Source organism: Indicator indicator, chromosome Z (assembly GCF_027791375.1).
Source record: "Indicator indicator isolate 239-I01 chromosome Z, UM_Iind_1.1, whole genome shotgun sequence".
NCBI classification, from domain to species: domain Eukaryota; kingdom Metazoa; phylum Chordata; class Aves; order Piciformes; family Indicatoridae; genus Indicator; species Indicator indicator.
In genome coordinates this window covers 37,992,132-38,004,417 of record NC_072053.1, presented here as the reverse complement: position 1 = coordinate 38,004,417, position 12,286 = coordinate 37,992,132, and the positions used below count along the sequence as shown (strand labels likewise).

At 43.4% G+C, this 12,286-nt stretch overlaps 1 protein-coding gene across 1 annotated transcript in view; it reads right to left on the bottom strand.

The window, feature by feature from the left end:
- Positions 1-12,286, bottom strand: part of SMARCA2 (SWI/SNF related, matrix associated, actin dependent regulator of chromatin, subfamily a, member 2) — a 126,341-nt gene that overhangs the window by 99,530 nt on the left and 14,525 nt on the right. The window contains exon 2 of the mRNA XM_054397865.1: positions 3,934-4,194. Coding sequence (XP_054253840.1) covers positions 3,934-4,158 — 225 coding nt within the window. The 5' untranslated portion in view covers positions 4,159-4,194. The remainder of the gene's footprint in view (positions 1-3,933; positions 4,195-12,286) is intronic.

Genomic DNA, 12,286 nt, shown 5'->3' with positions numbered 1-12,286 from the left:
AGTTGAGCAGAGACAAACGTAATGAAATTCAATGAGGAGAAGCTTAGAGTCCTACACCTGGGCAAGAATAATCCTATGCTCCAGTACAGGTTGGGTGTTCACCTGACGGAAAGCAGCTCCACAGAGGAGGACCTTGGAGTCCAGGTGGACAACAAAGTTATCCATGGGACAGCAATGTGCCCTTGTGGCCAAGAAGGGCAATGGTATCCTGGGGTACATTCAGAAGACTATGCCCAGCAGGTCGAGGGTGGTTCTCCTCCCCCCTCTACTTTGCCCTGGAGTACTGGGCTCCCTAGTTCAAGAGGGACAGGGATATACTAGACAGTGTCCAGTGGAGGGCTACGAGGATGATTAAAGGCCTGGATCACCTCTCTTAGGAAGAAAGGCTGAGAGATCTGGGGCTCTTTAGCCTGGAAAAAGAAGATTGAGAGGAGATTTTATTAATGTTTGTAAGCATCTGAAAGGGGGTCAAAAAATAGGTGCTAGTCTCTTTTCAGTGGCATCCTATGATAGGACAAGAGGCAATGGATACAAACTAGAACATGGGAAGTTCCACCTAAACATGAAAAAGAATTTACAGAGTAATTTACAGAGTATTTGAACAGCCTGCCCAGAGAGGATGAGGAGTCTCCTTCTCTAGAAACTTCCGAGACCCTTTTGGATGAACTCCTGTGTGACCTGCCCCAGGTGATCCTGCTTTGACAGGGGGGTTGGACTTGATGATCTCCAGTGGTCCCTTCCAATCCGTAACATTCTACAATTCTGTGACCATGACAGAACTTTTTGTCAGAACATCTAAGGTGCACAGATCTGTTAGCCACCAATATCTGAAATGAGAAACCATTTGCCTTCTATTTTAATGGAACATCTGAGGAAAGAAATCATGTATTTAGTAAAAATTACCATTTTTGTTGGAAAATATCTCTTGCTGTCACTCAGTTCTCCCACTTACCAAAACCAGTGATACTGCCTATGAATTCATAAAAACTTTTCCACAGCTGGTGATGGTTTACAGTACACTCAATCACAAATTCACAGAAGTGATTATGCATAGGGTTACAATTAAATAGAAGAGAAAATAAACCAAGAGCTTGCTGTACTCTTCCAATCCCTCAAATGAAAGTCAGGAAATAGATACACTGTTGTCGTAACTAAGAGGTAAGCAGTTAAAAGTATGTGGCCTAATTGTCTGCAAGATCATACACAACGCTGAATTAATTCAGATAAAAGCCATCTAACTCTATGTTCTGTTTCCAGAGGAGCTTCTATGTGGATGCTGAGTAAGATCAGGACAGCCATGTAATGATGCTTTCCTTTTATATCTTCCCAGCTTCCAAGTATTTTCACCTCATGAGACTCTCTGAGGCTGCTACAGTTTGTTCATTTAGCAATCCCCTCTGATGGACTTTTAAGTATTTCTCCTTATATGTAGCTGTCTTGCATCCAAGATACGCTTCAGTAAAATTTGGAACTCTAAGTATTTCCCTGGTGATTTGATGAACAGTCTTAAGATTACTTAAGAAATTAGCAAGAAAAATCACTAACATTTTGTCTGTCCAAAACTGCATTATTCAGTTCAACAGTTCAATCAACACTAAATTTTCCTGTGGAAGGAGTTTGTTTACTAGATGAATATACAGTCTTTAATTTTCATATTAACTGTTATTATTAAACATACTTTAGGATTCAACATTTATTAATATCGACTTTTATCAATCAGTTTATTGTTCCTTTTTTTAATTTTTATGCATTAAATATTCTTTGTAAGCCAGTCAAACATCTAACACAAAATGAAGATGTTTCACTGCTTAGTTTATTAATTTTAGAAGAGCTACATCCCACTCCATACACAGGATGTGTAATCTCTCATTTTACTGTATTTCATTAGAAGAAAAAAAAAAGTTTTTCTGCCACATCATGACTTGAAAGTCAAAAACTACTTAACACTGGCTGACCAGTTTTTTAATTACATGGAACGATACTGAAGTAGTGTATGTAAAACAGTCTAGAGGCATCCTTTCAGACCATTTCTTAAGCAGAAATGCTTCAGTTGTCACAACATACTATTTCTGGGGCTGCATAAAGAACAGGCCAGAAAATGGATCTAAATTGAAAAACTAATCAAGATTTTTCTTTTCACCTGGATTGGTTCAATAGACTCATTCTCTAGTACAGTTACACACACAAGAAGGAATGAAGGAACTTGCGAAATCGCAACCTAGCAGACAGCAAGGCTGCTGATACTAAAGCAAAAACTTGTGAAATTACAGCCTTTGCTCCATTATCAAAATCAAGGTTCAGCAAAAGGGAAATTAATTTTACTATAATTATACTGACTGATCATCTTTGAATTAGCTATCCATTCTCTTCACATTCACAGTGCATTTTCCAAAACATTTCAGTGCCATCTCAATACAAGAATTTCTACTCTTGCTTGCAGAACTTCTGAAATGCTTCTAAGGTCTCTGAAACAACTTTGTGGGATAATGATTTGTTGATACGTTTCTAATGCTAACACAGCATTAAATACATGAAGAACATAAAAGGTGAAATATTAGTTAATATATTAGCTAAAAATACAACATATGGAGGATTCAACCATTCTGATGGAAAATCCCTGGTGCTGCCCTCTTCTTCTGTGAAATCTCTTGAAAACAGAGAGAAACAAAAGAATTTAAATATGGAAAAACCCTGGCTGTCTATGAAGTTTGGGGCACTTACTGGAGTAGGGAACCTCGGGCTCTAACTGACTGTACAAACAAGGAAATGTCAATTGCAAATGTCTATTCTGGCTAACAGCTAAATTACATGCTTCAAGATTCAAATGCAGACATTTGAGTTACTGAATGTAATGGAATACTGAAAAATTACAACAGTTCAGCACAAATGAACAGCTGGACTGTGTCCTGCTGCACTTCAGCTGTCTGTGCTGTTCAAAATTTTAAAGTTCTGCATGAAAAGACTGTAGTCTCATGCCCCTACTGACTGGACACAGTTTTAACTGTTTTAATGAATGAAATTGATCTGCATGTGAAAACGGCAACATGAAGAAATCGCCAATTAATGAGGAAAATTAAAATATGTTTAAAGTTTTATTGTGATTTTTTTTTTCAATTCCAACTGGAATGAGTAAGAGTTACCAAATGTTTTGTTTTCAGAGTTTTGGCTCTGTAAAATAAGAACAGAACATTAGTGAAATTGAAATTATTCTAAACTCTAAATCTTTGGTACACAACCAAATAAAAATGGCAATACAAAGACTCTTCCAAAAATTAAACTCGACAGAAGCAACTATTTCCTCAAAGCAAAAGGTATTAATGATGTATAAACACACAAGTGTATGACAACATCCACTGAGGCCCAGTTCTTCATATGTTCTATACTATGTAGTTTTTAAATCCTTCAAAAGATGGAGCATTGATAAAATAACTGAGAAACCATTTTTTTCATAAACACAGAAAACAGCTTTGCAAGCATAAGCCCTTTAAGAGTTAAAAATAGTATTTAAACAAATGAAATGCATGCAAACACAAGACATGTTCAAACAGACAAGAAAGAAGAAAAGCAAACAAACAAATAAACCTCTACATGGTTAGAATGGTCTGTGATAAGGTTTCAATACTGTAAATAATTATTTTTTCCCTTAGTAACATCTGCTTTATTGAAAGTACACTTCAAAAACAAAGATTTGCAAACTAATGACTAGTAGTTCAATAGTTCAAAGCAGACTATTAAGAACAAGGAAACTGTGTTTCATCTGATATATACACCATCTATGTTACTAAAAGACAGAAGTAGGAATGTAGATGCAGTTTCGTGGGCGATACATGATGTGCAATAGTAGTTATGCAGGTCTAAATCTCGTGTAAGTATATTTTTCAATCATTGGAGATACCTCCAGGAAGAAAAGATTCACTTGTAATAAACTATTACCTTATGCATTGGATGCATGCCTTCCTGTGGATAATCAGTAGGTCCCATTGCTGGCATCGGATGCGGGACACTGGGTGGACCAGGACTTGGCCCCATCATGCTGTGAACTGAGCCAGGAGATGGCCCTGGTCCTGGGCTAGGTCCTAGAATCGGTCCAGGCGAAGGTCCTGGTCCAGGGGATGGACCAGGATGAGGCATGGCGCCAGGGTCTGTAGGCGTGGACATCTATTTTCTGTCTCCTTTTCAGTTAGCAGAATACCTCTAATAACAGAAACAAAACAAAACAAAAAGCAGAATTTCTATGTGACATTATGGGCATTTGAAAAAAATAGTACAAACTACTGGCAATCATTACACACACGCACACACATGGCAATCTGTCTTCAGCAGAAAAAGCTTAAATGATCCTTAATGTTGCAAATTAGTTTGCCCATCCTTCTAAAAGCCTACTAGAAAGATGAAGATCCTTATAGCTCTGTCAGTTTCTGGATGTTTGTATGTTACTTACAGAACAAAGCAATGAGTACTTGCTATCATTCAGACGTATCACATGGGGTCAAGCATAGTACTACTAAAGGCATCAAACGTAACTGTAATACATGTGTTTTCGAAATTCTCTCCCTAAACAGATGTGACCTCTTTCATAATATGGTAAGGCAGCAAACCAAATATTTAAAGGATTATTAAGACTGCTTTCTGAGTTTTGGGGGGGGTTAGTTATTAATGTAGGATTTCTCTACTTATACCCAGATGCAATGATAATACCAAGTAAAACAAACAACAGAAAGGACAAATACTTTGGACTGAAGAGTTCTAATTCACTTCAGCAATTCTGTCAATGTCACAAACTAGAAGAGTGCAGCTCAAGTGGCTTATAAAACAGTAAGTGCCCTGAGAACAGATCGCAGACTTTTACAGACTGAAAAACCATTACCACATTTTTATTTCCATGTTCTTATGAAAACAAATTGGCAAAGGCTGCAGGCTTGGAACATTCTTCATTTTTCCAAGAAATGTTATCATTCTTCTTCAGTTTTCGAAGACCTTTTATCAGTGTCTATTATTGGGAATTTTTTGTTTACTAATGTGAAAGTATTGTAACACAGTGATGCAGCTGCCATATGGCCAGTTATGTCCCACAAGATCAGACTTGTTTCTTGGTATTCCCCACTCCCATTTCTATGTCTGTCACACAGTGATCTCATTGTTTAAGTAGTTAGCACAGTTGAAAAGTAACACTATACTAAAATAAACACAAAAAACCAAACCCATCAAGCCATCCAATGAGTGACATTACTGAACTGACTTTCTGAACAACACGAGTTCCAGTGAAGCACAAAACAGCAAGCAGGATCACCACTTTCAGCAGTAGCTGACATTAAATGGGCTTAGTCTGTTCCACTTCCTTAATTTAGGTGTAGGTTTGTAATAAGGTTATCCATCCATGATTATCTGTCCCACAATAATAACACCAATCCAATAAAAAATAAGTCTTATTAAAAAGCATTCTAATTTGGTACAAGGTAATTACAATGTAATGATACATTACAAGGCATAAGACAAGTGCCTGTCTCAGCCTCTCTCCTTACAGAATTTATCACAGGAGTCTACCACCTTCCATATCTGGATTTATCACCATACATAGTTAGCAGTACTTATTTTCCAAGACAAGTAAGTATTGTAACCCTGTTATGACACTGTTTATGCAGAGCCACACTGTAATACTGCAAACATCCTGGCTTTCAGGCAAATTAAGAAACAGACACTCAAGAAAAACAAGTATCCTCCCAAGGTTCCAAATAAGTGGACTACTGCTTACTGCTAGCAATCAGGGAATTCAAAGCTTACAGAACTGATCGCCTTTCTTTTTACAAGCAAGAGTCTTAAGTTACCAGAATTCACACAGAAGATAGAATCAAGAGTCAAGAATCAAGAATCAAGAATCAAGAAGGCTGGAAGAGACCTCAAAGATCATGGAGTCCAACATGTCACCCTAAACCTCATGACTATCTAAACCATGGCACCAAGTGCCACGTCCAATCCCCTCCTGAACACCTTCAGGGATGGTGACTCCACCACCTCCCTGGGCAGCACATTCCAATGGACAACCACTCTCTCTGTGAAGAACTTTCTCCTCACCTCCAGCCTAAACCTCCCCTGGCACAGCTTGAGACTGTGTCCTCTTGTTCTGGTGCTGGTTGCCTGGGAGAAGAGACCAACCCCCTCCTGGCTACAACCTCCCTTTAGGTAGTTGTAGACAGCAATGAGGTCACCCCTGAGCTTCCTCTTCTCCAGGCTAAACAGTCCCAGCTCCCTCAGCCTCTCCTCATAGGGCTTGTGCTCAAGGCCTCTCACCAGCCTCCTTGCCCTTCTCTGGACATGCTCCAGCAATTCAACATCTTTCCTAAACTGAGGGGCCCAGAACTGGACACAGTACTCAAGGTGTGGCCTAACCAGTGCTGTGTACAGGGGTACAATGACCTCCCTGCTCCTGCTGGCCACACTATGCCTGATGCAGGCCAGGATGCCATTGGCTCTCTTGGCCACCTGGGCAGACTGCTGGCTCATGTTCAGGCGCCTGTCAACCAGTACCCCCAGGTCCCTTTCTGTCTGGCTGCTCTCCAGCCACCCTGGCCCCAGCCTGTAGCTCTGCATGGGGTTGTTGTGGCCAAAGTGAAGCACCCAGCACTTGGACTTGTTGAATGCCATCCTGCTGGACTCTGCCCATCTGTCCAGCCTGTCAAGGTCCCTCTGCAGAGCCCTTCTACCTTCTAACAGATCAACACCTGCTCCCAGCTTGGTGTCATCTGCAAATTTACTGATGATGGACTCAATCCCCTCATCCAGATCATCAATAAAGATATTGAACAGGATGGGGCCCAGCACTGATCCCTGGGGCACACCACTAGTGACTGGCTGCCAGCTGGATGGGGCACCATTCACCACCACTCTCTGGGCTCGGCCCTCCAGCCAGTTCCTAACCCAGCACAGAGTGCTGCTGTCCAAGCCACAGGCTGACAGCTTGGCCAGGAGTTTGCTGTGGGGGACAGTGTCAAAGGCCTTGCTGAAGTCCAGGGAGACTACATCCACAGCCTGCCCCACATCCACCAGGCAGGTCACCTGGTCATAGAAGGAGATCAGGTTGGTGAGGCAGGACCTGCCCTTCCTAAATCCATGTTGGCTGGGCCTGATTCCTTGGCTATCCTTCAGGTGCGCAGTGATTGACCCCAAGACAATCTGCTCCATGATTTTCCCTGGCACTGAGGTCAGGCTGACAGGCCTGTAGTTCCCAGGTTCTTCTGTTCGTCCCTTCTTGTGGATGGGTGTCACATTGGCCAGTTTCCAGTCTTCTGGGACCTCTCCAGTGAGCCAGGACTGGTGGAAAATGATGGAGAGAGGCTTGGCCAGCTCATCTGCCAGCTCTTTCAGCACCCTAGGATGAATCCCATCAGGTCCCATGGACTTGTGAATATCCAAGTGACTCAACAAGTCTCGAACTAATTCCACATGGATTTCAGGAATACAACACTGCTCCTTGACCCCATCGACCAGTTCAGGAGGCCAGTTATCCTGAAGTCCTCCTGCCTTACTGTTGAAAATGGAGGCAAAGAAGGTATTTAGAATCTCAGCCTTCTCCTCATCCTTAGTTACAATGTTACCCTCCACGTCCAACTATGAGTGGAGGCTCCTCTTGCCCCTCTTTTTAGCATTAATATATTTATAAAAATGCTTTTTGTTGTCCTTCATGGAAGCGGACAGTTTAATTTCTAACTGTGCTTTTGCCTCTCTAATTTTTCTTCTACATGATCTAGCAACATCCTTAAACATATCACTAGTTGCCTCCCCCCCTTTCCAAAGGCGATAAACCCTCTTTTTTTCCCTTAAATCCTTCAGGAGCTGCTTGCTCATCCAGGCCGGTCGTCTTCCCCGCCGGCTCGTCTTATGGCATGTGGGAACTGCCAGTTCCTGTGCCTTTAGGAGCTCCTGTTTGAAGTAGGTCCAACCATCCTGGACCCCTTTCTTCTTAAGGGCTGTTACCCAGGGAACTTTCCGAGTAAGTTGCCTGAACAACCTGAAGTTTGCCCTCCGGAAGTCCAAAGTGAGGGTTCTGTTACTGCTCCTCCCTATTTCCCTGCATACTGAAAACTCCACTATCTCATGGTTGCTGCACCCTAGACAGCCTCCAACCATCACATCTCCCACCAGCCCTTCTCTATTTGGGAACAGCAGATCAAGCAGAGCCTTACCCCTGGTAGGTTCACCTAAGAGCTGCATCAGGAAGTTGTCATCCATGCACTCTAGGAACCTTCTGGACTGTCTCCTCTGTCAGCTTTGTGCGGCCTCCCTCTGATTTTGACCCACAAGCATTCAACCCTTTCTTCTGCAACCTCAAGTTCTGAGGCATCAAAGGATTCCCTAATATACAGGGCCACCCCTCCTCCTCTTCTCCCTTGCCTGTCTCTCCTAAAGAACTTATAAACCCCCAATGCGGTACTCCAATTGTGAGAATCATCCCACCATGTTTCTGTGATGGCAACTACATCATAGTTCTCCTGGTGAACCAAGAGTTCCAGTTCATCTTGTTTGTTGCCCATACTGCGTGCATTGGTGTACATGCACTTCAGCTGGGCTGCTGATTTCACCAGTTTATGTGGTGCTCCCTCCTCTCCAGGGAGACTGGTTTCCACACCCACCCCCTTCAGACCTAGTTTAAAGCCCTCCCAATGCGTCCTGCCAACCCCAGTGCCAGCACCCTCTTACCCTTTCTAGATAAATTCAACCCAACTTGGTCCAGCAGGTCGGGTGCAGTAAGAGTTGCCCCGTGGCAAACAGTTCCAATATAAGTTGATCACCATATTGCAAAATTCAAGACTGACATTCTCTCTCCATGTTATTAGCCAAATTCAGCCTATTTAAGAAGGCAAAACCTAGTGTCATCACCGCTACTCAGAGTAATGAGAACCACAACACGATCAATTACTAAACCACTACCAATTTCAGTTTTGCACACAGACCTCTACACACATCTATGCATTAAAATGAGTATCAAAACCTCCCCTAATTCGTAATTCCCTTCTATTTCAAATTCAGCCTGTAGTTCTCATAAAAATTAACAGTCTCAGGTCCACTTGTTACAACACTGTCATACACATATGCACTAATGTGTACACAAGGCTGGAAAACTTTTTGAAGAATGAGCAAGTGCCTGAACAGTGAAAAATAGTAACTACCAGATGGGAATGTTACACCCCTTAAAAACAGATGACGTCCCTTCCTTATCTTTCTTCATGAGTAGATAAACTCATCCAATATTATGTAATTGATAATTTTTTAAACAGATCTACATCCAGAGATTTTCATATATTGAGGAACATACTTACACTAAAAAAGCAAAAAACAACAACAAGATCTCTTGCCAGCAGGTACCTACCATGGTAACAACTCAGACAAAGGGTGTTAAACATGCAGTAGGTTCCCAGACTGAGTCTCTCTACAAGCATGCTGGTGTTCAGGCTTCTAGCTGCAGTGAGTGTTTGAGCCTGGCACTTGGTGTGGAGGGTGAAGGAGACACCTGTGTCAGGTGTGACCAAGTGAATCGTCTCTTAAATTTAGTAGCTGAGCTGAAGGATGAAGTGGCTGAGGTGAAAGCAGAGGTAGCAAGGCTCAGGACCATACGAGAATGTGAAAGGGAGTTGGATATGTGGGAACAGGCTTTGAAACCCCCTCCAGTTGAGGGGAGCAGTGGAGGATGGATACAGGTCCCTGTCAGGGGAAGCAAAGGGAATACACCCCGACCCTCTTCCCCTCCCCCGCTGCCCTTGAGCAATAACTATGAGACTCTGCAGGCTGAGGGCAATGTGGATGAGAGTATTGTAGAGGAACCAATCAAGGAGATGCCAAAGACGAAGCAGCCCCCCCTAACCTTAAGGACCAGTGCTACAAAGAAAAAGAGAAAGGCTATAGTTACTGGAGACTCTCTCTTGAGGGGAACAGAGGGACCCATATGTCGTCCCGACCCATCCCATAGGGAGGTCTGCTGCCTACCTGGGGCCTGGGTGAGGGACATCACCCAAAGGTTACCTAAACTAATCCAGCCCTCTGACTATTACCCATTGCTGGTAATCCAGGCTGGAAGTGAAGAAATTGAAAAGAGCAGCACCAGGAAGATTAAAAAGGAATTTAAGGCCCTTGGGAAATCGATCGACCGGGCAGGAGCTCAAGTGGTGTTCTGCTCAGTTCCCTCAGCAGCTGTGGTGTACACTGAGAGGAACAGGAAAACCCACACCATCAACAGTTGGCTTAGGACATGGTGCCAGCAGCGGACTTTTGGCTTCTCTGATCACGGGGCAACTCTTACTGCACCCGACCTGCTGGACCAAGTTGGGTTGAATTTATCTAGAAAGGGTAAGAGGGTGCTGGCACTGGGGTTGGCAGGACGCATTGGGAGGGCTTTAAACTAGGTCTGAAGGGGGTGGGTGTGGAAACCAGTCTCCCTGGAGAGGAGGGAGCACCACATAAACTGGTGAAATCAGCAGCCCAGCTGAAGTGCATGTACACCAATGCACGCAGTATGGGCAACAAACAAGATGAACTGGAACTCTTGGTTCACCAGGAGAACTATGATGTAGTTGCCATCACAGAAACATGGTGGGACGATTCTCACAATTGGAGTACCGTATTGGGGGTTTATAAGTTCTTTAGGAGAGACAGGCAAGGAAGAAGAGGAGGAGGGGTGGCCCTGTATATTAGGGAATCCTTTGATGCCTCAGAACTTGAGGTTGCAGAAGAAAGGGTTGAATGCTTGTGGGTCAAAATCAGAGGGAGGCCGCACAAAACTGACATCCTGGTTGGAGTCTGTTATAGACCACCCAACCAGGACGAGGAGGCCGATGAGATATTCTATAAGCAGCTGGAAGCTGTCTCAAGATCATCAGACCTTGTCCTTGTGGGGGACTTTAACCTACCAGACATCTGCTGGGAACTTAATTCAGCAGAGAGGAGACAGTCCAGAAGGTTCCTAGAGTGCATGGATGACAACTTCCTGATGCAGCTCTTAGGTGAACCTACCAGGGGTAAGGCTCTGCTTGATCTGCTGTTCCCAAATACAGAAGGGCTGGTGGGAGATGTGATGGTTGGAGGCTGTCTAGGGTGCAGCAACCATGAGATAGTGGAGTTTTCAATATGCAGGGAAATAGGGAGGAGCAGTAACAGAACCCTCACTTTGGACTTCCGGAGGGCAAACTTCAGGTTGTTCAGGCAACTTATTCGGAAAGTTCCCTGGGTAACAGCCCTTCAGAAGAAAAAGGTCCAGGATGGTTGGACCTACTTCAAACAGGAGCTCCTAAAGGCACAGGAACTGGCAGTTCCCACATGTGTATTGGGTTTGGCCAAGCTGGAGTTAATTCTCCAGTGCTGTGTTTTGCAGCAGCAGTTGATGACATAGCAATGTTTTGGCTACTGTTGAATAAGTACCCCGGCTATGTCTTTTCAATGTTTCCCTGCCCCAAGAGTACATTGAGGGATGGGCAGGATCTTGGGAGGGCACATGGCTGAGCTGGCTTACCTGGACTGGCCAAAGAAGTATTCCATGCCATATGACGTCAGCTCAGATATAAGAATGAAGTAAAAGAAGGAAGTGGGGGGATTGGTCCATGGCGTCTATCCTCCCAAGCAACTATCAAGCTTAGAGAGCCCTACTTCCTGAGACCGACCATTGTCCTGCTGATGGGAAGTAGAGACTAACATCTCTCTCTTGCTTCCGCGCGGTCTATTGCTTTTGACTATTATTGTTATTAAATTCGCTTCTATCTTATTATTAGCTTTGGTCAATTTTTTTTTTCTTCTTCCTCCCCTCTCCCCCTGTCCATTTAAGAGGGGGAGTGATAGAGCGGCTTTGGTGGGCATCTGGCCTCCAGGCCAGGGCGAAACCACCACAGTCTATTTTGGTGCCGAAACCCGAGAAGAAGGAAAAAGAAAATACATATATACATAATATAGCTCTAAACTCTGCAGTTTTTCTATAAGCCTGCTGAAGATACAAGCTTCTGTGCTGGTCACGTGGCTTCTTGATAATATTTGCTTTGTTTTGGAAACATTTCGGTTGTTTGGGAACATGCCAAGGCAGATAATGGCTATGTGTTTGTTTCTCCTACTTGCAGGGCTACTGTTCTGCAGGAGCTATGCTGGAGAGGTTATCATTTCTTTCTCCCCGCCTGAAATGAATATAGAGAATTTTATTAGGCAGGCCTCCAAGATTTTGATCCATCCTTACGTGAGCTCTCTAGTACTGCTAATCAACGTCACTGGCATGTTACGGGTTTTGTGGAGTTTGGTTCCATCATGGTATGACAGG